This window comes from Trachinotus anak, unplaced genomic scaffold (assembly GCF_046630095.1).
Source record: "Trachinotus anak isolate AG129_WGS33_773 ecotype Australia unplaced genomic scaffold, CSIRO_AGI_Tana_v1 ptg000016l, whole genome shotgun sequence".
In the NCBI taxonomy this organism is placed as follows: Eukaryota; Metazoa; Chordata; class Actinopteri; order Carangiformes; family Carangidae; genus Trachinotus; species Trachinotus anak.
Window position 1 is genome coordinate 18,941,340 of NW_027273867.1, and position 23,315 is coordinate 18,964,654.

The 23,315-nt window shown below is 40.2% G+C and overlaps 2 protein-coding genes across 6 annotated transcripts in view; both read right to left on the reverse strand.

Moving 5' to 3' along the window:
* Window positions 1–6,137, reverse strand: abrab (actin binding Rho activating protein b). 3 transcript variants are annotated; one of them, XR_011693956.1, is made up of 3 exons: window positions 5,138–6,135; window positions 3,442–4,024; window positions 1–265 (listed from the first exon to the last, which is right to left on the reverse strand). XR_011693956.1 is itself a non-coding variant. In XM_071500798.1 (2 exons), exons 1-2 carry the CDS (start codon window positions 5,941–5,943, stop codon window positions 3,541–3,543), a joined length of 1,290 nt encoding a protein of 429 aa, XP_071356899.1. In that variant the 5' UTR covers window positions 5,944–6,137; the 3' UTR covers window positions 1–3,540. The 3 variants fall into 3 exon arrangements, 1 of the variants encoding a protein (XP_071356899.1); XR_011693955.1 differs by having other exon boundaries at window positions 1–2,306; XM_071500798.1 differs by having other exon boundaries at window positions 1–4,024; window positions 5,138–6,137.
* A 12,054-nt stretch (window positions 6,138–18,191) lies between these two features.
* The window catches only part of angpt1 (angiopoietin 1), a 78,334-nt gene continuing 73,210 nt past the window's right edge, over window positions 18,192–23,315 (reverse strand). For all 3 annotated transcript variants that reach the window (XM_071500001.1, XM_071499999.1, XM_071500000.1), the window contains one exon: window positions 18,192–20,265. In XM_071500001.1, coding sequence (XP_071356102.1) covers window positions 20,102–20,265 — 164 coding nt within the window. In that variant the 3' untranslated portion in view covers window positions 18,192–20,101. The remainder of the gene's footprint in view (window positions 20,266–23,315) is intronic.

The following is a 23,315-nucleotide window of genomic DNA, read 5'->3' on the forward strand; positions in this document are numbered from 1 at the left end:
GGAATTTGTGATGTTTAATGTTAATGACATTGCATTAAATAATTAAGCCACCAGCAGGTGCATTTACAGACCATTGAGTCCAACCAATGCCGATCAACGTATAAAATATCAGTAAATGTGTCTTATTGAAATATACATTTAAGATATTCACCACCTAATGTAGTGGCACACTCTTACAGCTGTGATCCTTCCCTCTCCGGTGCTAGCGTATGACTGCCACTTCCTGAGCCCACCGGTGTGGAGAAGGTGTAGTACTGAGGCAGGGCTGCAAGAAGAAAAGATATATAAATATATATCTAATATATCTTCAACCAGTTAACATGAGTAAAGCTTTTTAACAGCTGTGTCATAAACAGAGAAAATTAACTCTAAAAACTTAAGGAAAATTACTCTGGAAGAACTTTGTTATATGCAGGTTATATTAACTGTACATAACCTGCACATAAGTGTTTTTACCCAGGAACAAGAATTCTGGGGACCAAGTGATATAACATTGTGTTATATATACTGATATATGTAACACAAAAATACTGGAATGCATAAATATTTTGGGTAGGAAGGTCAGGATATACTGGATATTAAAAATCTGCAAATAAAATGAAACCCTCCAAGCCAAACCCTCATTTGTGTTCTAGACAGTGCATATACAATTTTATTTCAAGAAAGGTCATTGGCCATTCTCCAATGTCTCCATTCACATCAAGTATATTGATTGAATAAACATGCCTAAAAGGAGAAATGCTTAAGTTTGCACATGCTCCTCTTCTATTATTCCTCAATAAACCCAAACAAAAAAATGTTTATTGTAAAAGAAAAGTGGATTTTGATGGACTCATTCCTCATACTTGTTTACATTGGTTGCATATGTGCCTACTCAGAATTATAAATTACTAACAAATCACAAACACTGCACAAAACTGTACTACCTCCAGTTTACTGATGAAGTATCTCTGTTGCTTTGTGAATTTTGACACCCATTTGACTTTTAAGAAATAGTGTCTTGAATGGATACTTACAGATGTTTTGTTTCTTTTTTTAATTGACAGTATGTCAAAAAAAATTTCTCCGTCAACATGTCAGCAATCTTTTAATCAGGGAAAATCAGCAGCATGTTTATGTCATCCTACTGTCAGGTTTATCAAACTTTACTTTACTGTACGTCAAACTTTGTGACTATAGTTGCAGATAATAATAACAAATAATGAGTTCTTTCACAAATAGGAAACTGAATACCCCATGTTTTGCATTAAGCAAACAACAAGCTACTTTAGCCTTGATTGGAAGTCCGCAGTGCTAACTTGTGATAACTTCCCTCTTCAGAAAAATTCTAAACATGCTGACATTGCCTGTTCAGTTTGGTATGGGTGTCCAGTAAATGGGAGGATCATACTGGAGTGTCTCATTGCTCAGATTCCACCCCTGCAAAATATCTATCCACAAGGAAGCAAGAGCATCATCACTTCTTGTATGAGTGATTCATATGCTCACCAATCTTGCTTGAAGCCTTTTTACTTTCCCTGCCATGACCTCGACATGTCATAACATTATGTGTGACTAGCAATACTACAGGAGTTCAATCTGCACATGCCACATTTCCATTTACTTCACGCATCAATGTTTCTGTAAGGACACTTCCTGGAAACCAGTTATTGAAAAGAGAATTAATCAAAACTCTTTATCCATGTATCTGTGATAATCAAATAAAACAGACAGTAACTGTACTATCATGTTCTACAATTTTCCATTATACTTATGCAAAAAATAGGTAAAGGGACAACTCTACAATTTAACAGCTGCTAAAGAGAGCCACTTCATCTGTTGTAAGGGTTGTGGGGTTGTGTTGCTGAGGAAAGAATTACTGTTTTCACACATTTGATGCTTTTGACACGCTTTGGTGTCAGGCTCAAGTGGAGATGAGGGTGGGGCAGTTGAACAGGTGGCTATTTAGCTCTCTGCCTCAGTTTCATGCTGATAATCAGCTAAATTAATGTTAGTGGCTGCTGTCGCATTGCTGTCCTCCTCCTCCTCCTCCTCCTGTTCAACGTTAGCATCGTCCTCTCAGGCTCTCTCCTAATGCTAGGAAGCCAACTTTTGAAAAAAAAAGTTGAAATAGATATATGTCTGTTTTTCTAAGATTCGGTTTCTCTGACATCATTTTCTTTACTCACCTTTGTCCTTGCTGTAGTTTTGAAAGTCTCTTTCTCACATGGCCTGCTGGCTAAAATCTCAATCATCACATGACCTTACCTGACTAGTCATCATCATGATGAAGACACAGCCAGCAAACATTTGCAGATGAAGTAACCCTGCATTCATTCGTTCATATTTCAACACACACACACACACAACTTTTTGTTATACATTTAAATTCATTAGTTCTTTATAAAGACCTACTCTACATGATTAGAAAAAGGGAACAGCAGAAAAACTGGTGCAACAAATGTGAGCATGAATTCAGCATATCAACTTAAAAGGTGATGATATGTGAACGTTGTGTTTACAGTTTGATTTTGTTGTTACTGTTGTGTTGTTGTTGTCCTGAAGTGGCCAAAAAAAAAAAAAATGAAAACACTCACACTGTATACTGGTATCTACAGTATATTTACCCTCAACCAAATACTGAAATATATCTTGATAAAACACAAAACACATATAAGGGTATAGGTCTACAGCTTACAATGTGAATTTGACTCTGTTTTGACTTTGTACTATACAACTACACTCTTTAATGCAAGTTAATTCTTGCTGGTGAATACCTAATTGATTGATGATTTTACAAACCCCAATACATTCTTCTAAAATTTAATAACTGACTGCGAAAAGAATAGTTTTCCTTTATCCCAAGACAGCCACAGTCATCCTTTACATAAATTATTACAGCCTCAGTCTAACAGGCCATGAGATGTAAAAGTGCTGTGGTCTGCTCTGTTCCCCTGCATTGTGCCCTTGTGTGGTACAGTGTAATGAATGCTGAGCTGCAGGAATTCAGGCAATGAAACCCAACGCGCATTTGAATTACTGTGCTACAGTACACGGCAAAGCTACTTGTTATGTGGTACATTAACACATCCTTAAATATCTCATTAACATAAGCCATAAATAAAGTGCAAAAGAGGCATGTATAAAAGTCTGTAACCTACTCTGAATGGAAGCATAAGTAGCCAAAAGCTAGGACGTTATCTCTCCGGAGCTTGTGAATTAAAACTTCAAAGTCTCTGCCGATTTCTCAAAACACGTGCATGACAGCTACAACTCACACACCCACAACACTGACAGGAAGAGTTTTCAAGTATCTACAAAAATAGCAGTAGAAAATTCTTTGCATAATCCCCCCATCAACTCATCCACAAAGCTTTGTAATCTCTGTATCCCCATGATATTGTTCTGCAAGCGTCCACTGAATAGACCCAGGCCAAATTGTATTTTAAATCCTCCTCTTACCGCTGTCTGATAATGCCTGAGGTAATTTCCCAAGTTCCACAGTGTCAGCCAATTAGGTGTAAGAGGATTTCCAGTACAACATTGACCCAGGTGTTAATATCACACCAGCAGAGTAATGATCACTCCATCATCCTGGCCTTGCCACAGCATCTCCCCTTCGAACGCCACCTTCCCATGTTTCCTGGCTCTCATCAGAATCCCTACCACCTTATCAGAGATCCGGACATATCTGTCAAACAACTGTCCAAACGTGACGCGGGTCTTTCCGTCTGGGTCTGGATCAGCCATAGTCCTGATCACGTAACACATGTCAGCGATCTCACGGTGGATGTGTTGCTCGGCACGTTTGGCCCTCTCTGCTGTTTTAGTACCATCCTTGGGGCGTCCGTAACCCTCCTGACCCTTTTGGAGGCGGAGAGACATGGAGTAATCATAGTCAAAGTATTCACTGAAGGGGTTTAGTCTCTGGTTAACGGTGTGCTCTGAGGCCCAGTTCTGCCAGCGACTTTTGAGGTTTCCCACAGCACTGTATTTCTTGGAGAGAGCATTGATCTTGTTGGCATCTTCAGCTTCCTTTTTGTACCTGGAGGAGATATGGAATTACATTACAAATAAATGTAAATGTACAATACACTCAGTCTCTTGAAGCTACAGGGAGTAAGGGAAGTTGCAACAGTTGCGCTATGCAACAGTAAGCAAAATTTGAAGAGGAATCCAGCTGGCATTGGACATGACACCCAACTCTAATGACTCAGCGAATATACATTCAAATTTAGTCAGAAAAGTTTACATCAAAACCCAATGTTGGCTAACTGACATTGTGACATTTAGGAGACATTTAGCAGATGCTGGGCTTTGGTCAACATACCTCTCGACTATGTCCAAGTCAAGATAGCATTGGCATGAAATGGTTGGAAGATGTTAGATTGGTGGAACAACACAATTTAAAACCAACAAAATATCATTGCCAGCTGTTATTAGTGTTCTATGGCTAATTGTTGATGTTAGATGTTGTCCCATCATCAAATTTTGGTCACCCGTCATAACCTACATTCAGTATCAATGTTTAACAACATTGTTTATAGCTTTTTAGCCATAAATAGTTGATAAATAGTACTTACTAAAGGTTGTTAGTGAGGTTTTACCTGTACATCCAGCAGTCTAATATTGTTGCCGTAACACAAGGCAAACAACTTTCATGTTTCTGATTTAATATCCAGAGTGAGGAAGGTTCTGTGCTCAAAACTTGACCAGTAGACAATTTCATACATCCGTTACTTTTCTTTGATGCTAATGTTAACATAACGTTGAGATTTTGGACACTTGTCAGAATCATTTTGTGTCATCACTGGCAGCTGTAGAGTCGCACAACTGTAATTATTGGATCTATAAATAGCAACTTATTGCATTGTGTGACTTAGCAGAAAGTAGTGTGTACATACCATGGACACTACTTTTTTGTTGCAAAAGTTTGGAGGGCACTGTATAGTGGATACATATTCATGCACAATTCAGACAAAGATAGTGGACAATAAATAGCACAATACAGTAAATAGGTGGTGATTTCAGACACAGTGTTAGTGTTGTCTGTGTTCATCTGAACTCATGCTCAGTGGATTCATTTCTAACCACTGGACATGTTAATATATAAGCTACCCTCAGCTTTTTCATACAAATGAAGCTCCCTGATACTCACTTTGGGACTGCAGGTCTTTTAATCTTCACTGCTGATTCTGAGTCTCCTTCACAGTCTTTTTGCTCTGCTTCTTTGAAAAAGCTTGCCATTTGTGTTTGAGCATCCTCTATGTCCAGTCTCTCTTTCTCTGCCTCAGGATGTCCACTCTCCTCCTTATGTACACCACTGGTGTGTTCTTCTCCTAGTCCTTCTCCTCCTCCTCCTCCTCCGAGTTTCTGCTCATTCTCCACCTGCTTCCAGCTTTTGGTCAGTGATGATACCATGTTGGAGCACTTCCTGCGGCGCGTGGGTGAGCTTTTCTTCTTCAGCAGCCTGTCAATCTCTTCTCCCGATGGCAGAGCCTCTCTCTTGATCTTCTCGGTCAGGAGCCCGATGCCTGCACTTTTCTCCTGAACCCCGCTGGTCACTGTCTTCACCACCTGCTTTGTCTTGATACGAGACGCCACTGGCGGCTCAGCTGAAGTCATAACCTCCTCCACCTTCTTGTGAGGAGTTGATGTCTTTTCAGATTCTTCAGAAGTTGTTGCATTATTTTGAGGAATTTTCGCAGGCTGGATTTCAGAGGTAGGAGGTCTCTTGGGGACCCATGTCTTCCTGCGTTCCTCTGTTGGTCCTCCCAGTGAGGATGGAGACCAGCCACTGGGTTCACTGGCCTGCTTTTTCTCGTTCTCCGTCACCCACTGCTGCCAGCTGCTCGTCAGGCTGCACACCATCCTAATTGTGCGGAGCTTCTTGATGTTCTTGTTGGTGGATGGTTTCCTCTGGGATGCTTGGCTGCTCTGTTTGTCAGACATAATTATCTGCATCAACGTGTCAATTTAGGCACAACTAAGTGAGCTGTCAGATTTGCTACAATAAATGAATCTCCCTCTGCTTGAATTTCTTCTTATTGTAACTTTTTCTCCCTCTGCTGCTGTGTACTCTCACGCTTGCAGCCAAGCTCTAAACTGGGGAGAGCAAACCCTAACATGACGGTGGAAAGTATTCGAGTCATCCCAGGCTATGGACCTGATCGTCTTTCCCTGACCCATGTCATCCCTGCGCACTCGTGTTTCATTACAGACTGTGGAGCTTGTAACTAGAGGTAAACAGGGCAGTAGATCCATGAGAGTAAGTTTCATCAGCAAGTGCACAGATGCATTCATAAAAAAAAAAAAACACTTGATAATTACTCAGAATGTCCCTTATTAACTTTCTAGCTTTCACAAATTATTTTTCTAAATGTTATAGTGTTATATTATTAAAGTAAAATATAAACAGTAAAAAAAACATATAAACTCTTATTGAGGAGAATGTTTTGATAATGACTCACTTCAACTGTGTTTCTGGACATTATAAAAAGATGCCCACACATAGATAATGAAATGATTTTGTGGTCACATACTTTGTTTGGCAATTTTTTCCCCCAGTGGTGGGGCTAGAATTCACACTCTAAACTTAAAGCGGCTATTTGTAAGTTTTTGTAAGTTTTCGTGGTTTCTTGCAGGAAGCAGGTGGTGATGATAGTCGCTTCCAAAAAACTTCAACAACATCATTGCGTTTGCGATGCAAGAGGTTAGAATATGCCCTCTGAGCAGCACTACTTCTGCAGGGCAAGAAAATGAAATACTCAATACTTAATACTTCAATATTTTAATTCAGTCTAGTACTTGAGTACATGCACTTAGTTACTTCTACCACTGGCAGTTAGTGTGACTGTTGTTCAGCAAAAGTTTTATAGTCTGGCTTTAAGTCAAAAAACAACCACACTGTAAAAATAAAATTGTTGTAAATGTTACTCAAGCTCAATAATATATTGTATTATTAATCACTATAGAAGACACATTTTTGTGTAATTAGCATTTCAAATTTTAACAATTCTTTATCTTTTAGGTAGTTTTATGTATAACAATTCACCATTTTTTATATGCTCGTCATGTCCTTTGTATGTGGAATCTTACTTTGAAAAGTACTACCAGATACTTGATAGATAGACAGTCTTTATTGTGCCTGAGGGGTAATTTGGTTTGCAACAGTAGTGAACACAAACAGTACACATCATAAATAAAATCATACAATAAATAGAAACATAAATAAACAGACAGTAGATTCATCGTAATAAATTACAGTAAGATATGAAACACCAAGAGTCCATTAATATTTGTTAATTGCAGTGACAACTAGGCCAACAGTCTGTTTGAAAACCCAACAGCTGCTGGTACAAATGAGCTCAAATATCTGTTTGATTTGGCCCTCCCAGGGAAAGTATGATGGCAGGAGTCAAAACTCTGCATGGGGAGGGTGATGGGGGGGGGTCTGCCAAAATGACTTTTGCCCTCTGAGTGGCTCTGACTTGGTAAACATGGCCCAGTTCATTCAAGTTAGTGCCAATGATCTTTTGGCAAAGTTTAACAATATTTCCCAGCCTGTTTATATGAACCATGCTGAGGTTCCCAAACCAACAGATCATTGCAAAAGTGAAAATATACTATAGTTGTCAGATAAATGTAGTGGAGAAGAAAAGTACAATATTAAAGTACAAAGTGACATGAAATTAAAATACTAAAGTAAATGCTTCAGTAAAGAGCAAGTTTGTCATGGCTCTAGTGCAGTGCTTAAGTAAGTGTCCTTTAAGTTACATTCCACCACTGGTCATTCCTGTTGCCAGGTTTGACTGCTATGATAACAATGCTTTCATGGGGAGATGTGGCGATGGCGATTAAGCCGACGACAGACATTTGCCCACAACGTTTCAAGGGAAGGAAAAGAGTTGAAAAAAAAAAAAGTTGAAATAAAACTGTGACATCCTTCCTCTGTCACTTGGAGCACCATGTGTGTTTAAAATCCCACTTATAAATCTTTTCAACAGGGTGTAAACACTAAAATAGTTTCACAAATATTGTTTAGAAAAATCCTCCACACAAGATTACAGATCGAGTTGCAAAGGAACCAAACTGAAGCGAAAATCCACAAACACAATCAAAACCAGAATCTGCTGGTGTGTGTGGTTTCATTGTCATTTCCAAAATTTAAATAATGTCAAAAACACAAAACAAAGACCACCAGTGTGAGGCTGAGGCAAGACTTAATGAAGCTTAAAATTATCTACAGACAAGTCAGAAACAGAGGATATCACAGATGCAAGGCAACACTTAATCCAAGGTGAGAAAGGAAACACAACTTCTAACCAAGGAAGAATCTGATACCTGGAGGAGACTTATATCTCCTGCTTACGCATGAAGAGGTTTAGTCTTGCAGGGCAGCTGGTCGTGAGATCACAGGTCACTCACTCACTGAAGAGAGCAGCATGCTGTCATTATCACCACTGTCCATTATCAACGTTACGCTTTGCAGAGTTCAGCTTGGACAGAGGCGTCTAGTGCTGTTTTAAGAGATGCGTTTTATGTGAACATACAGAATGTAATTATATGTGCGTTGATTTTTTTAGTATCCACGTTTGCAGGTGGGTGGTTGTGTAAAAATAGAACTTGGCACACACACACATGCACACAGACATGAAGTTGCAGCTGTTGGCAGTCTGTCACAGAGAGTGGAAGTGACTCATCGAGCATCAGCAGAGGATTTCTTCTCAAGCCAAGTCAGCCTTGATGATATTTACAGCTCCACATTCTGGCCTGAGAGGAGGGTTAGTGCTCCTCCACAAGGACAAACAGGCTCATTACACTTTCAGGTTTGGGGATGAAAACGTATGGAAACTGGTTTTTGCAACTGATGCGGTTTAAGTGTTATCTGTTTACCGACAGTCAACAGCCACTGACGTAAAAAAAAAAAAAAAAATCCTGCCAGCTTCCTTTTGTTGTGTTTTTGATAACGATGAAAATACAAGATACTGCTGCTGACGTGTCTCAACAGTTTGTCCATGTAACCCTGTCAGAAGGCTTCCTTGTTTTAAATCACACAGACTTAAAGAGAGCACCAACTAAGTTACTTTTGGTGCTGACTTTTCCCCATTTCTTTCACCCTTAAGTACTTTAAAGCTGGATATGAAACTTTAGTTGAACGAGTGGAGATGATGAGATGATAGTAAAACAGTAAGATGTAGCACAACTGCACAAATAGAGTCAACAAATCAACTCAGCGATGTGAATACATAAAGTTGCTAACATTGGCCACAAGCAGCTACTGGTCACACCAGAACAGATAAGGCTGTAGCTACTAAACCCTTCAGTGTATTGAGTCGGGCCAGGGTATGTTCTACTGCGCATGAATTCAACATTTTGTTTGTAAGAGGAAGACTGTGTTATTTCTTCTTCCGAAAGTTGCACAGTCCCACTCATTAGACACTCTGCATTCTCTCACAGTTTGTTCCAGCTCGTCAATGAAGCCCCATAACATTTACACTATCTCAAACTGTCAGTAACAAAAAGCGAATCACACATGAAGACAGTTGAAACAAATCAAACAAACACACCAAAAACAAACCAAACGGGCCAATGGAGGCCTTGGAGGAAGACAACACACACATGTTACTGAAGTAGCCACTTTGATTAGGCTCAGGCCCAGTTTACGCAGGTGTTTGACATTTCCTGACGTCCTTCTCCAACTCTGTCCATTGGCTCCTGAGGCAGGAAGCCAAAAACCAACCACACAGGAATCAGGCAGAGAGGGAGGGGCGACACAGCACTGAGTTTTGGGATCTCCTTTGAATTCAAGACTAGCCTTGTACAAAGGCCCAATCCCAGCGTCCCCTTTAGGCCAAAGCCCTGAACCCTTACCTAACTGATGTCAGATGTCACCTGGTAACTGACTGGGTATGAGAGGCTGCTGAAATAGTTGTAGACAACGAAATAGTATGGAATTGAAAATTTTGATTTGACATTTTTAAATCCCCCTTTGCTCCCTGTTTGTAACAAAATAGTTCTGTTGGATCAAATCTGATGATATATTTGGAATACATCGTCATGCCATCGTAGGACAAACAGCTCTTGCTATGAATCACCAGTGAGCTTTGTGTTTACTTACATGTAAACTTTTTTCTTGTGGTGTTAACATTAGGGTTAATTCCTTTCATGCTTGTTTGTTAATCGTAATTTTCTTTCTTTTTTTTTAATGCTTCTGGGCTTCCCCTGGTAACTGTCAATATTTCCTCTCTGTCACATATTTTCAATTTGAATAAAAATAGTCACATCCATGACAACCCTCAAACCCTGTTTCTTTTCTGGTTCAGCACCTGGAGTATGTCCTCAATTTGCCTTTATGAGGAATAGCTGGGCATTACACCGAGGCTGCTCGTATTTTTATGTGACAGCAGATCTGCCGGGACCCGGGACAGTTTGAAGCTGCCGGAGCAGGAGGATCATTCATCCTTCTTTTACACAGTAAAAATTTAATTATTGAATACCTGTACAGCATAACAGCCTGAACTAATAAAAGGCATTTTCATTTTACAGTAAATGCAAGATTAGCAGTCTACCAGTAGAGGTCGCTATGATTTCAGTGTTGGACCAGTATCACTCTCAGCTATATGATGCAAATATGGCCTCAGCAGCTCCTTATGTTTAATATCTTAATTCAGAAACCACCACATAAACATGTTGACCCATCTACTGATGAAGAGGCAACGTCTCACACTGTACATTGGATTTGAGCACAGTAATGTGATGACTATTCCCATTAAAATTGATTTAATCATCCTCTCATTTCAATTAGACTTTGCAAACAGCAGTGGGTGGGAAGTCAGTACATTTCCTCAATTACAGGCTGCTCTGATCATCTGGGCCAAATAAACCGGGAGGTCTAAATCCGGAGAGACTGCACCTGTGTTTCCTGGTGCTTATCAACATCTGCACTGTTACTGCCGCTTTGTTTACTTTTCACTGCTTGTTCTGAGATTGTTGTTTTTGGCCATCCATATCATTGTGCATTAATTGCGCAGGAATGCATCTTGTGAGGATCTCTCAAGCTGTTTCACTGACCCCAGTATGTGTGATGCTGATTCGTGTTGTGCTTCGGGTGATGTTCTTGTACGTAGTTGGAATGTTGTTGCAATGAGAAGATCAAAATCTTCTCAAAAGAGGTGGCCAGAGCTATCATCTACATCGCAGAAGTAAGTTTGGACAGAGTTTATTTGCAGGAATAGTACAAAAGACTAAATAAAACAGCTGTCAAACAGGATTCAGAGGATGTTTTTCTCACTTCTTGTCCGTAGAGTTTGGTTGATTTAATGTGTTTTCTTTTCCAGGCAAATTAACAATAACATCTCTAACTGTCAAACATATTGCTGTTTGTAAATCATCTGAAATAAGTACAATGAACAGCACTTTTGATACATCTGCAGAGGGTTATTGCGCTTCTCCAATGCTGACCTCAAGAAGGAAGCCAGCCGCACAAATCTGTTCTGGCCCATGAAAAGTAAACCACTATGTAATCCACTAATACTTCCTTCCGAAGAGGCTGTATGTTATTGTTTGCCTGTGCCACTTGGCCCTGATAAATAAAGATGGGAAAGACAGTAAATTAAAGTTAGCTCAACACAAGGGTCAGTGAGGGCCGGTCAGGGCGCTGAGAGAAAACCCGGTCCCCTGCAGAGGGAGCGACAGGATGACAGAGAGCGCTGCTGGAGCCAGACGAACTCATCAGAGGCCGAGAGAGGGTTAAAGGTCCCGGGTCTGGATTTATGTGACAGGTTTCCCGACAACGTTTTACACGATGAAGAAGATGGAAGCAGAAGAGGAAGGAATATGATAAAAGATAAAACAGGAGCTCTTTCAAGTGGCAAGTGTTTAGAGTTGTAGAAACTTTAAACTGCACTGTTTAGTGTTAGAGATGTTTCACTGTGTAAGTCACTGATAACTGCTAATGGCTTTAAACAGCAGTAAGAGTCTACAGCCATGCCAGTGGTAGGGTGACCATTTCCATAACACCAAAAAGGAGGACATTATGCGGCATATCAATAAATTACTATGGTGTACATAGGACTCTGGTATACTCTCATTTATAGTACAATTGTGAGTGGTTTAAAGATGATGTTTGTGTAGCTGAATAGGCTACACAAACATACAGCGGCCGGACAGGGCATCGAAAATCCGGACTGTCCGGCCTAAAGCTGGACGCCTGGTCACCCTAGCCAGTGGCTCGGTGCTTGAGCTAAATGCTAACATTAGCATGCTAACATCCTCACGACAACAATGCTCACCATTTCAGTTTGGCATATTAGCATGCTAATTATAGCTAATTAGCATTAAAGGCTGATGGTGATGTCATTCGTTTGGCAGGAATTTCAAAATCATAAATCCGGTGAGGATTTGTGGTGGTGGCCCACAGGTGCTGCTACCTGTGGTAATAAACCAGTTCATTGGTGATTTTTATTTCAGTCAGTTGAGCACAAATTCATATAAAGATCTCTCCTGTGTGAACATGCTAGTGTTGTGACCGAATGAAAATGCTACTTAGAAGAGCGACAGCTGGAAGTAATGCATTTTACTGTGCTGATTTGGTCATACATCATGAAATATTGACTGGCTGTCATGCTAAAATAATTTGTTGATGGTGTGCTGGATCTAAGCCAACCATGGCAACCAATATGCACAGTGAAACCCTTGCAGATGTTCTGGAATCCAGAAGCCTGTCTGGTCTTTCAATTCAATTCAATTCAATTCAATTTTATTTGTATAGCGCCAAATCATAATATACATTATCTCAAGGCACTTTACAGGGTAAGGTCAAGACCTTACTTTGTTACAGAGAAAAACCCAACAGTTCCCACAAGCCCATAAGGCTGCCCGAATCAGATTCAAGTCACTAATGCTTGCCTTCAGAGTCATTTCTGAGTCTGCATCCATATCATACAGCCTTACGCACCTTCTCAGCCACTGCTTTCCTCCAATGTTGTCTTGCATTGCCATCCCTGCACACAAGACAATCGCAGCCCTGACTGTTCAGACAGCGGAACAAGCTAGTGAATGCTATCAGGTCAGGGGCATCCCTCTCTATCTCTAAGAATCTCTTGAAGACTCATCTCCTCTGAGCGCACCTCCTCTCCTCTCCTAACACCTCTAACACCCTAACATGTCTAACTCGTACTTACTTTGTACTTTCAGTGCACTTCTTTACTTGATCTCTGTGCACTTGTTGAATAGATGTTGCACTTAGTACTTTCCTGCTGCACTGAGACTTTAGTGGTGTCCCTTGCTTTGGATAAAAGCGGCTGCCAAATGAGCAAATGTAAACGTAATTTGAGTGTGCTTTCTTTGGGAATTACACGACCATCATCAGGGTAGATGGTCCAGGATTAGCTGGATTCTTTTCCCTTTAAATGTTACTTCATGTTGTTGTAGCTTATCAGCACTTCTGTTCTTAGTCTCAGGTGTGCATGCAAGAAGGAAAATTATTACAAACTTTTGACTTAATTTTTGGTTTCGATCCAAAACTGGAAACATCAAATGAAATATCTACAAGAAATACTACATTAGAAAATCAGGTCAGGTTAATTTTTTAATAAAATATCGGTGATTTACAGGCTGGATCTTCTGTATTTTTATTTTATTTTAAACCTATAGGCTATTTGTTTTTGAGATATGGTCTTGTTACCAGAGATCTTATAAAAACATGTTACTTTTGGCTTGAATCGCATCAGTCAGCAATCACACTTCATTACTTCTGACCGCAGCAGCCTCTGGAGCCATAACTGGCCACACACTTCTCACTTGTAACATTAACTTTTATAATGTTATGGACACTGAGCTCTGAAATCAAAAGCCCAAAATAGGACCTGTGCATTCATTCTTTGTTTCTTTATCCAACATATCATGCTCTCTGACATCCATACTGGGTTCCCATGTTTTTTTGGCTAATTTATAACATAATAAAATGTCAGAGGAAATGACAAATAAAATAACACTTCACTGTATGAATTTAAAATAAAAACAAGAATGCTCGCTTGCTTTAATTTCCCAGGATGTCTAAACTTGATTTATAGTCTCTCTGGGATCCATATCAGCTGATTCAGCCTTTACTAAAATCCAAAAGAGACAAAATTTACAGCTGATACTTTCAAGCGCTTAGGTAATCCATGCAACTAAAAAGCCATCAGGTTATTATCAGTTTGAATGGCTCCTGCCGGGTCTGCAGCCTTTCTTTGCTTCACACCCTCAGTGTGCACCAAGTGTCATTCTAACTCCCACAGACCATCAATCATATCACGCTCCCTTTGAGTTTTTCGAGATGAGGGAGTCCCTCACCTCAACTCACGTTTACATTCTTATCCTACTCCATTTATTTTGCTAAACCACAGGACTTTCTACTCAAAACCAGCATTGTACAATCCAAAATTGCTTTATAATTGCAAGTTAAATAATCTCTGGGTTTTTCTCTCCATAGTTGGACAGAATATCTGTTAATTTGATAACCAATGGCAACCATTTCTATTACAAAAGTCAAGATGATAGATAAAAGTTGGCCTTTGGTAGTCTTAAGATAACTTGATGTAGATTTGGAAATCTCCAAAATACATTAGCAGGACATGGATATTATCTCAGTTTAATAAAATTGCTCAGCTCATTTGAAGAAAAACAGTGATTCTTATAGTGCGCAATCTAAATTCAAGTCTTAATAATTCTGCAGGGACCACATGTCTATTACAGCAAGAAAGAGAACGACTTGGAAGCACATGCACTGATGTCAGCATTTAATATAATGATTTCTGGTCGACTTGCATCTGATTAATTTACGAGTTCATTCCCTGGTGCCCTTTTAGCACCATACTTTATGTGGTGGCAGCTTTTTAAAACACTTTGCCTCATCAGTGGTTGATTCTGTGCCAGTTACGTGGCTTTAGTTGCAGCTCTTGGTGATTGCCCGCAACATGAAAACATTTAAGCCTGAGTCATTAATTTTAACACAGGCAAAATGATGTCACTGTCACAGAAAGCCAAAACATGGGGCTTTTTTCTCTCCTAGCTATGCATGTAATTGTAAAGCTATGCAGCAAGTTAAACACATATTCAATAAAGGATGAAGATAACAGTTGGCCTTTGAAGCCCTTACTGGAGTAAGTTAAAGATAAACAACACATTTAAAGATGATTGCAAATGAAATAAAAAGAAAAGATTTGATACCATGAACAACAGACAAAAGGTCATGTAAAGTACAAGAATACTGCAGTTATGCAAAGGAAAACATCCCATTATTCCCACATCACAAATTGCCTAAATTAGCTACGTTCATTAGCAAGTGAAACCAGATTTAAATGAATGTATAGCACCTGATTTAGTCTATACAAGATTTTATTTACATGTAACTGCCAGTGATTGTGGCGTTGCAGCCATTTTGCTTCAGGTTTGTCGACACTTCTCTAGTTCTTCCAGTTGGGAGACTGATGTGTATGTCAATTCAGTTAAGGTGGGCTAGGTTTTGTTGAAGCCAAAATTATTTCTAGGAAAAGACAATTAATGTGAAGGTGCAATGTTACTGTCATCACGCAAACTAGCCTTTGATCAGCACACCAGACAGGAGCCTTAAATTTATCAACCCTACTCTAACGGCCTGTCCTGGAGGAAAACCACCACAGCAACTATCAAACATCTGACATGACTTTATCCAGCCCACACTAACAAATCAACACAAAGGTAACTTAACACCTGTCAGTAAGCAAAGAACAAATAGCCATCAAAAAAGCACAACAGCTCATTATAGGTCTACACAGTACGAGTGAAAGGATGATAGCACCTGATCACAAAAACACTGCATTTGTAGAATTCGTCATTCATCATTAATGGCACAGTGGCCACATGTTATCACACACAGAAATTATGTAGCTGCGCATTTTTCCAACATAGGAGTGGGAAAAATTACGTTGCTGTGGATCCCACTCCATAAACAGAAACCTGTACCCACGCATTAGGAGTTCATCTGTTGGGCCTGGCGCTCAGCAAAGTCATTGGCAACACTGATATTGAGAGTGTAGCCAGTTCCGCTAACATTAGCCTCCGGCTGCACATCAACGATGCTAACATTCGATGAACTTGAAGCACGTTGAGTAAAAACGTATCTAATGTCGTCAGTTCAGCCATAAACTCCTCCTGTTCTCCTCTATCCTTCGTCTCCTGAGGGCCGCTTGTTTGTCTGGGCTTGTTAACATGCTGCTAAGTGAATCATCCGTTAGCTGAAGAACTCACTTCTTGCTAAAAGGTTGAGGAAAAAAAAAAAAAAAAACCTGATGTCCACTCACAAGTTATCAGAAATGATAGGGAGCAAGAAAATTATGATTTCCCAGCAGGCCTTACTTTGAACTTCAAATTAGATAGTGGAAATAATATTATTTTTCATAAAATATGCAGTTTAGAAAAAATTCAATAAGGGCAATAAAAATATAAAAGACTATGACTCGTTTAAGTCAGCAAACAGAAGTATGTGATTCTCTGAACTTAGGTTTCTGGTCCATAAAACCTAGCCTTCAGTTCAACAAACCAAAGGGGAGCAAGAGGTTACAAATCCGTCAACACCTCTTTTCATGCAGCAGCGGTTGTGTTTTGTTTTGTAAAGCCCGACAAACTTTTTCAGTCTGTGGTGTTGATGAGACTGTTGTTAGCTGAACGTCAGCAAGCTCGTATTTTACATATTCTGTACCCATGCTCCCCGTTTCTTCTCCAGTGATGATCCAGCTGTCCATGTTAAATGAATTTAATCTTCATCACTAAATTAGTGCGCACTTCCAATAATGGATACAGCTACAACAATGCAACTGCTTTTGGAAGTTAATGTCAGAAAACCTGACAGGTGTGAATGAAGAAGTCTCCATGCAAAAGCATATTTGATTTAGTGATTGTTCTGCCAACTTACTGTAAAATCTAAAGGCAACTGCAAAGCATGTCAAAGAAATGGTTTGCTATAAAAGAAGATTATATTGTGAGCTGTTAAAGGTCACTCCATCAGTTTTGATGGTCCTTGTTTTCACTGTCGTCTGCTGGCTTTGATCACCACAGGAGATCCTTCCACCGTCTCTCTGACTTTTCTGCTTACCCCGAGTTCAGTAATCTTAGATATCAAATAATAATGCCTTGTGCTTGGGCAAATTTGTTTGCGCAATTGTATGATTACATCTGATACACGTGAATGAGCATGGGCAAAATATGTGTTCTATTTTTACTTTCACTTCCTTCCTCTTTGTCTCCTCAATAATTTTATTCATTTCCACGTGAGCAGGTGGCCTCTTTGGGGGATTCAAGTGCCCTGAGTGTTCATACTGCAGGTACTGTATTCTCTTATATCTGATTTGGTCGGAGTCCAACACTGTCCGTCTGCATGCAGCTCGGGCCCCCCACCTCCCAGTGGGAGTCTCATCGGCTCAGCAGCCCTCAGCTCTTCCTCAGTGAACAGGAAAGGATCCCTTTTCAGCAGAGCTATGAAGCTGTGGATGTAAGGAGCTCGTGGTGTGCGAGTTGTGTGCAAGTCTAGGAGTGGCTCTCAGTACCTCCTGTCCTGATAACCAACAAAGGACAAAGCTTAAGACCCACATAGGTGTTTGCCAGCTTGTGCAGACCCACTTCACACTCCGCTGCCTCAGATTCTCTATAGAACACATTCCAGCGAAGGTGTCGGGTCAGTGCAGGCGCTGAAGGACACACAGCGGTTTGCAGGCTGCAGTAATTTGTTTAACCTTTGATTAGGCCCAGGAATGTCAACTATGAAGATACACTACAGGTCCCGACAGCATCCTTTGACACTTTGGCAATCTGTCATTGCCACTAGCAAGCAAGCAAGGCGAGTCACCACTCGAGACAATGGCCACTCCACCGACTGGGCAGAGAGGGAGTTCTAATCTTTGCACCATCTGGTTTTGTCGTGAAAAAGACGGAAGAGAGCATGTCTTTTTATCTACGTGATTTATCTCATGTCTTTCTGTGCCAATAAGCTTGCTTTGTGCGACACACAGTACAGTACAGCATCTGTGCAGGAAGATTTAAACTGATGTTGAAGATATTATCATCAAAGGACATTTTTTTGAAGCTATAGTATGTCTGCCTAAAGAAAGATGTAACATATTTTGCAGCCCTGACTTTAAACCCATGTCTATCACCGCATCCATTTGGCTCAAAAAGTGCAGCCTAAATGCAGATTGAAAACATTAGTGCATCACATGCTCTTTTATTTAATCTAGCAACACAACACTGACCACATGTTACAAAAGATGTTTAAATAAATCTGCAAATCTAGAATTGAATGAGGTAAAAGCAGAGTTATCAAAGGCACATTTCTCCAGGGTTATTATCTTAACTCCTATGTTTTATGCTCAACTTCAAAACACCATTGTACTTCTGGCAGAGTATAAACAGAAAAAAAAAAAAAAAGAATAGCCTTCCTCAGGAAAGCTGATTTACGTACGCATGTTAAATTATACAATTTTAGTATGCTAATAAACATGTCAGTTGTAGTTATACAAGTTCCAGATACACTTTATCTTCTTGCCACATGTACCTTTAGTAAATGCTCCACAGTAGATTCTGTTGTCATAAGCTGGAAGTTATGAAATATGTGTTCACACGGATCACTTGGTTGAATCATTAATTTCATGCTTCATATCCAACTCCAGCTCCTTTTTTTTCTCCCTCTCTTCTAAGTTGCATTGATGAGAAACAGAAACTGGCTGGAGCATGATACTGTGTAATGTAATAATATGTCTGTGAAAAATATTTTGGATGTAACTTGTCTTAATGATCTGCTGTTTGTCTTAAGGTCAGAGGTTACAATATGAGGAAACTGACGGCACCAGTGTTGGAGGGGATTTAATTTAATGTCCTCCACAGTTAGAAATGAGATACAGTTAAAAACTTCAACTGCATGGGTTTGTGTGTGTGGGACACCAGCTTAATATAAGCATTTACATGTTTGTGAGTATAGAAGGGTCACGACGTGATACATCATCATTACACTCAGGAATATACTGCATATCTGTGCATTTCTGACAACTCGTATTACTTGTAAATGCAAACGTGCATTTTCTTACCCCCTGTACACACACCGCTGTAATTGTGACATGTCACTAATTAAATTCCTCTGAATTAATGTCCTTGTTTTTCTTGTTTGGCAGAGGTAAGGTGATCACTCACAATCTGAACCTTGGCAGGTATTAGATGTTTCTCAGCCAATAATAAAGGCAGAAGGATCTGTGTCCAGAATCTAATCCAATAATAACCACACATCTTGAACTCTAAAAATAATCACACTCTGTCAAGACAGCAAGTGTGTAACTGCCAGCAAACACTGCAAGTGACCCTTGTAACTATTACCAACTGCACATCATCACTTGAATTCAAGGTCACGTTAAAACTGAATGTGTTTGATATATGATGCAGATAGAAATCCAGTATACACTGTACAGTACAAAAGACACTTTTATCTCACTTTGGATATTGTATACAGTTGGAATAACAAAAAATAGTACTAAAAAACACAAAATATAACACAGTATAACACAGAGCTATATTCTGTGAGCAACATTTTAATAAAAAAAAGGCACATCTCGTCTCCTTAAAGCGTTCTGTTCTGTCCTGCAGGTTGAGAGTCACTGCTGCTCTGTGATAGCTGCTTTACTATCAGAAGAGTTCGAGTCCTCCATATTATTACAACACAGGTCCTCAGGAAAATGGAAGAATTGTGGTTTGACATCATGACTTAATATAGCGCTCATTTGTGCGCAAACTCTATGTGTGAGATAACACACCTGAACACATTTGTCCTTAAAAGTGTGTGAACCTGGTTTGGAACAGAAATCAGTTCAGGTGAACCACATCTTGCTCTGTCTTCCTCCCCACGGCTGCTTTTCAGTTCAATGAGGGGAAAAGTTACAAAGCTACAGTGGCACAGCAGTATCAGCTGCTCTGGGGAAGAACCAGGCGGAACAGAAAATTTACTGGATGACTCCCAGTGGCCAGCAAAATGAGATGAGACAAGAGGATAAAATAGGAAGCGTCCCTCTAATGTGCTACGTAGCCGTTTTGGATGTTGAAGGTTCATGAGTTCAAAAGACTAAGAGAAGTCCAGTGGGCGGATCATCATGGCTGTGGCTCGTAGCGAGTAGCTGGGGCCCTTGAAGTAGTGCCACTTGATACCATTCAACTTCCCTATGTGTTGACCTTGGGTGAAGTACATGCCGTTAAGGTTGGACGGGCCACAGGCGTCAAACCACCAACCTGAAGAGAGAACAAGGACAAGGAAACACACAGAGTGAGGGGATATTGTCTGATTAAACAACTGAGCAGTTCTGTTGTACGTCACCAAAGATAACAAATAACTAAAAGGCATTCAGTAAGTGTTCCTGCTTTGACAAGGTATTGATAGAGTCACCTCGTTCATAAATTCTGTCCTTGGCAAAGGTTGAAAGTTTCCCATGGCCCCTCCCACTGGTTCATGGCAGAGCTTCACTGCTATCTGCTCACTGTGTTACTGTCACCGGGTTCATCGGCATGCCAGTACCTGTTGCTGAACACGTTTTGTACCTCTTTCTATTTAAAGCAAAGAGTGCATGTGTATCGGCTCCAGTGGAACTTCACAGTAGTAGATGGCATGGGAAACTTTTATTCTCCTCCCATTTCATGATTTCCCTGAACTCCATCCGTTATTCAGAGACAGGGTAGGTGTGCTTGGACTAAGAGGACAGTCTTTTTAATACATAACTGAAGCCGCTCATTGGCTTCCTGTCTCCATTTAAATTGATTTTAAAATGTCTCAGCTTGTTTACAAGGGTCTGAAAGGTTTAGCACCTTCATACTTCATTGCCCCGAATGGAGAGGCAGCCATTATATTTCAAATGAACATGCACACATACTGGAAATAAAATCTATCCTATCCTAGTAATCTGTCATTAATCTCTTCTATCTGCTCTGGTAAACACACCGTCACTGATACAGTCAGATATAGAACATATGCGAAGCATGGCATGTGTCAGTCACACAGCGACAAATGGCAGCACCTCTCCTCACTCCTCTGACAGACCTGAATACCACTGTGGACTACAGTATGACATTTCACTAGACCTGTCAGCAATCAGGGTTAATGTTCTGCCCTTGCTGCTGGCATGGATCACACAGATTTAAATTTCACATTTGATTGCTGCTTCATCAAAAAACACAAACGCGGTATAGCACCGAAACTGGTGGACACCTCCTTACATTTCCACAACTGCATATAATGTCAGAATGACGGCGCCAGTGAGAATTGAATATGAAATTGCACTTGCTCCGCTTTAATTTTTACATGAAATTCAATGAGGAATGGTCCTCAGGCTGGGGAGCTGTTTCAGAGGAGACACAGCACCTGGCATCCTTGTAGCAGGACAACAGGTTAAAGCTGCTGTAGTCAATATTTCTAAATTAACAATGGAGTGAAGGATTGTGTGTAATATGTAACAGGTTGCTCAAAGTGATGATATCACCCAACTCTGTAGTTTCCCTCAGCACTAAGGGCTGTTTTAGTGTCTTTTAGTGCATTGTTTTGGTTTTAGGGCTCACAGCTTTATTGTTTATTGTTGGGAATCTGTTTTACAGCAAGTAAATTCCAAATGACAGACAGACAAAGTTAAGCTGGTGAACACAGTGGAGCATTTAGCAGCTACACATATTTCTCTCAGGAGATGGTGGAGAGCAAAGCAGAGCTAAAAGGACAGTGAATATTGGAGCTGTGTTTGCCAGCTAATGGTGTGTAAATAAGCAATAAGTTTGCCATATCAACTTTAAAGGAATTCTTATGCGAGTGCTGTGTTTATAGCTTGTTTCTGCTACACCAAAGTAGGCCAAAAATAACCATTAAAGCAGTTTTACGTTGCAAAAATTGAATGTCAGTGAGCCTCTTAATCATAAAAGAGGCTACGGTTCACACAACATAAGAAACAACACCGATCAGAATTGGAACGAAAAGACATTTATATCATGCTCTTTTTTGTTGTTAACATTTCACAAAGTGTGTGTTGTGGAACTGGCAACCTGCTGTTTCTTTTTATTTTACAGAGACATACAGCTGAATACATAAAAACGTGTCCTACTTGCCACCCCTTGCTTGTTGATAAACCACAGACCAGACAACTGCCGTCATACACATAAATATTTAATGTGCACAGCAGCAATCGTTTGGGATTTATGATCAGTGTCCTCTCTGTTTCCAGGCTAGAGATTTTTAATGACTTGTAACAACAGTGGGGATGTCTTCTCCAAAGAAAAAAAAAAAGAAGAAAAACAGATAAAGGGATCCCCCCTACCTCCTACTGTCAGTGCTTTATGCCTACTGTATGTTCTGGTGCTTGGTAAATATATACATTATGTGTGTGTCCGCGTTATATCCTCCTCCGTATTCTTAACACGGCATGCTGTGGTTGTCCTCATAAATGTAACAGAGAAGTATTTTGCTCTTGTAAATTCCAGACACTTACGTCATTTAATGCCAGCCCTGCTCTTGTAAATGCAGGGAATAAATCAAATGATATACTGTATATATAATAGCTAGCACAATGCTGGGTTCAGACCAGCCTTGACTCAGGCTACATGTTGTCATGCTTCTCCTTTGTGGATGGCCACAGGCAGGCTATGAATCAAGAAGAGCACGGGTGTTGATCAGTGATCAGTTGCCAGTTCCCTTTAACCCGCTGCGTTCACAATGACCTAACACTGATCTTAAATCTGCTCATAGAAATGCTTGATTAGTACTAGGTCAGCAATAGAGCAATAGAGCAGCCATGAGGTGACAGCGAGGGTCACTGGGTTCCACTTACACGGCAGGAGAAGCAGAGTCATTTTAAATCTCTCTGACACTTGGTGCCCCACCCAGGGAATTTATATTACGCTCGTTTCCAACCACAATGCAACTGGGGATGGGGATGCAGAGTGTAGCCTAATGGGTGCAGATAGATGCATGAGTGGCCACTTTAGCCCATTGCAAGAGCAGGATATGATCATAATGACCTGAACTAATGATTGGGCCGTGAACATCGTGGGGGTTGGTCATAAAGCCAATCAGAGAAAATCGTTTTTGGAAAGGCAGCTGGAATGGTCAGGTCTGTTTTCTTAGAAAAGAAAGTGTATTGTCTCCATGGTGATATGGAGACACATGGTTGGACCTTTCTGTAGTTTTAGCCATTTCCTATAGGTTATTATAACATTGTACATAGCAAGTAAATTGCTGAGATCTGGGAATGTGACAACGTTGCTAAAAAGAAGTCCAACAGAGCAAGAAAGATAAAGACGATCGTCCA

Bases quoted from the DNA above. Each gene is read 5' to 3' on its own strand.
- abrab (XM_071500798.1), bottom strand. From the start codon at position 5,943: ATGCAGATAATTATGTCTGACAAACAGAGCAGCCAAGCATCCCAGAGG. The intron at 4,025-5,137 runs GTGAGTATCAGG...TATCTCCTCCAG, and splicing joins AAAAGACCTGCAGTCCCAAA to GTACAAAAAGGAAGCTGAAG.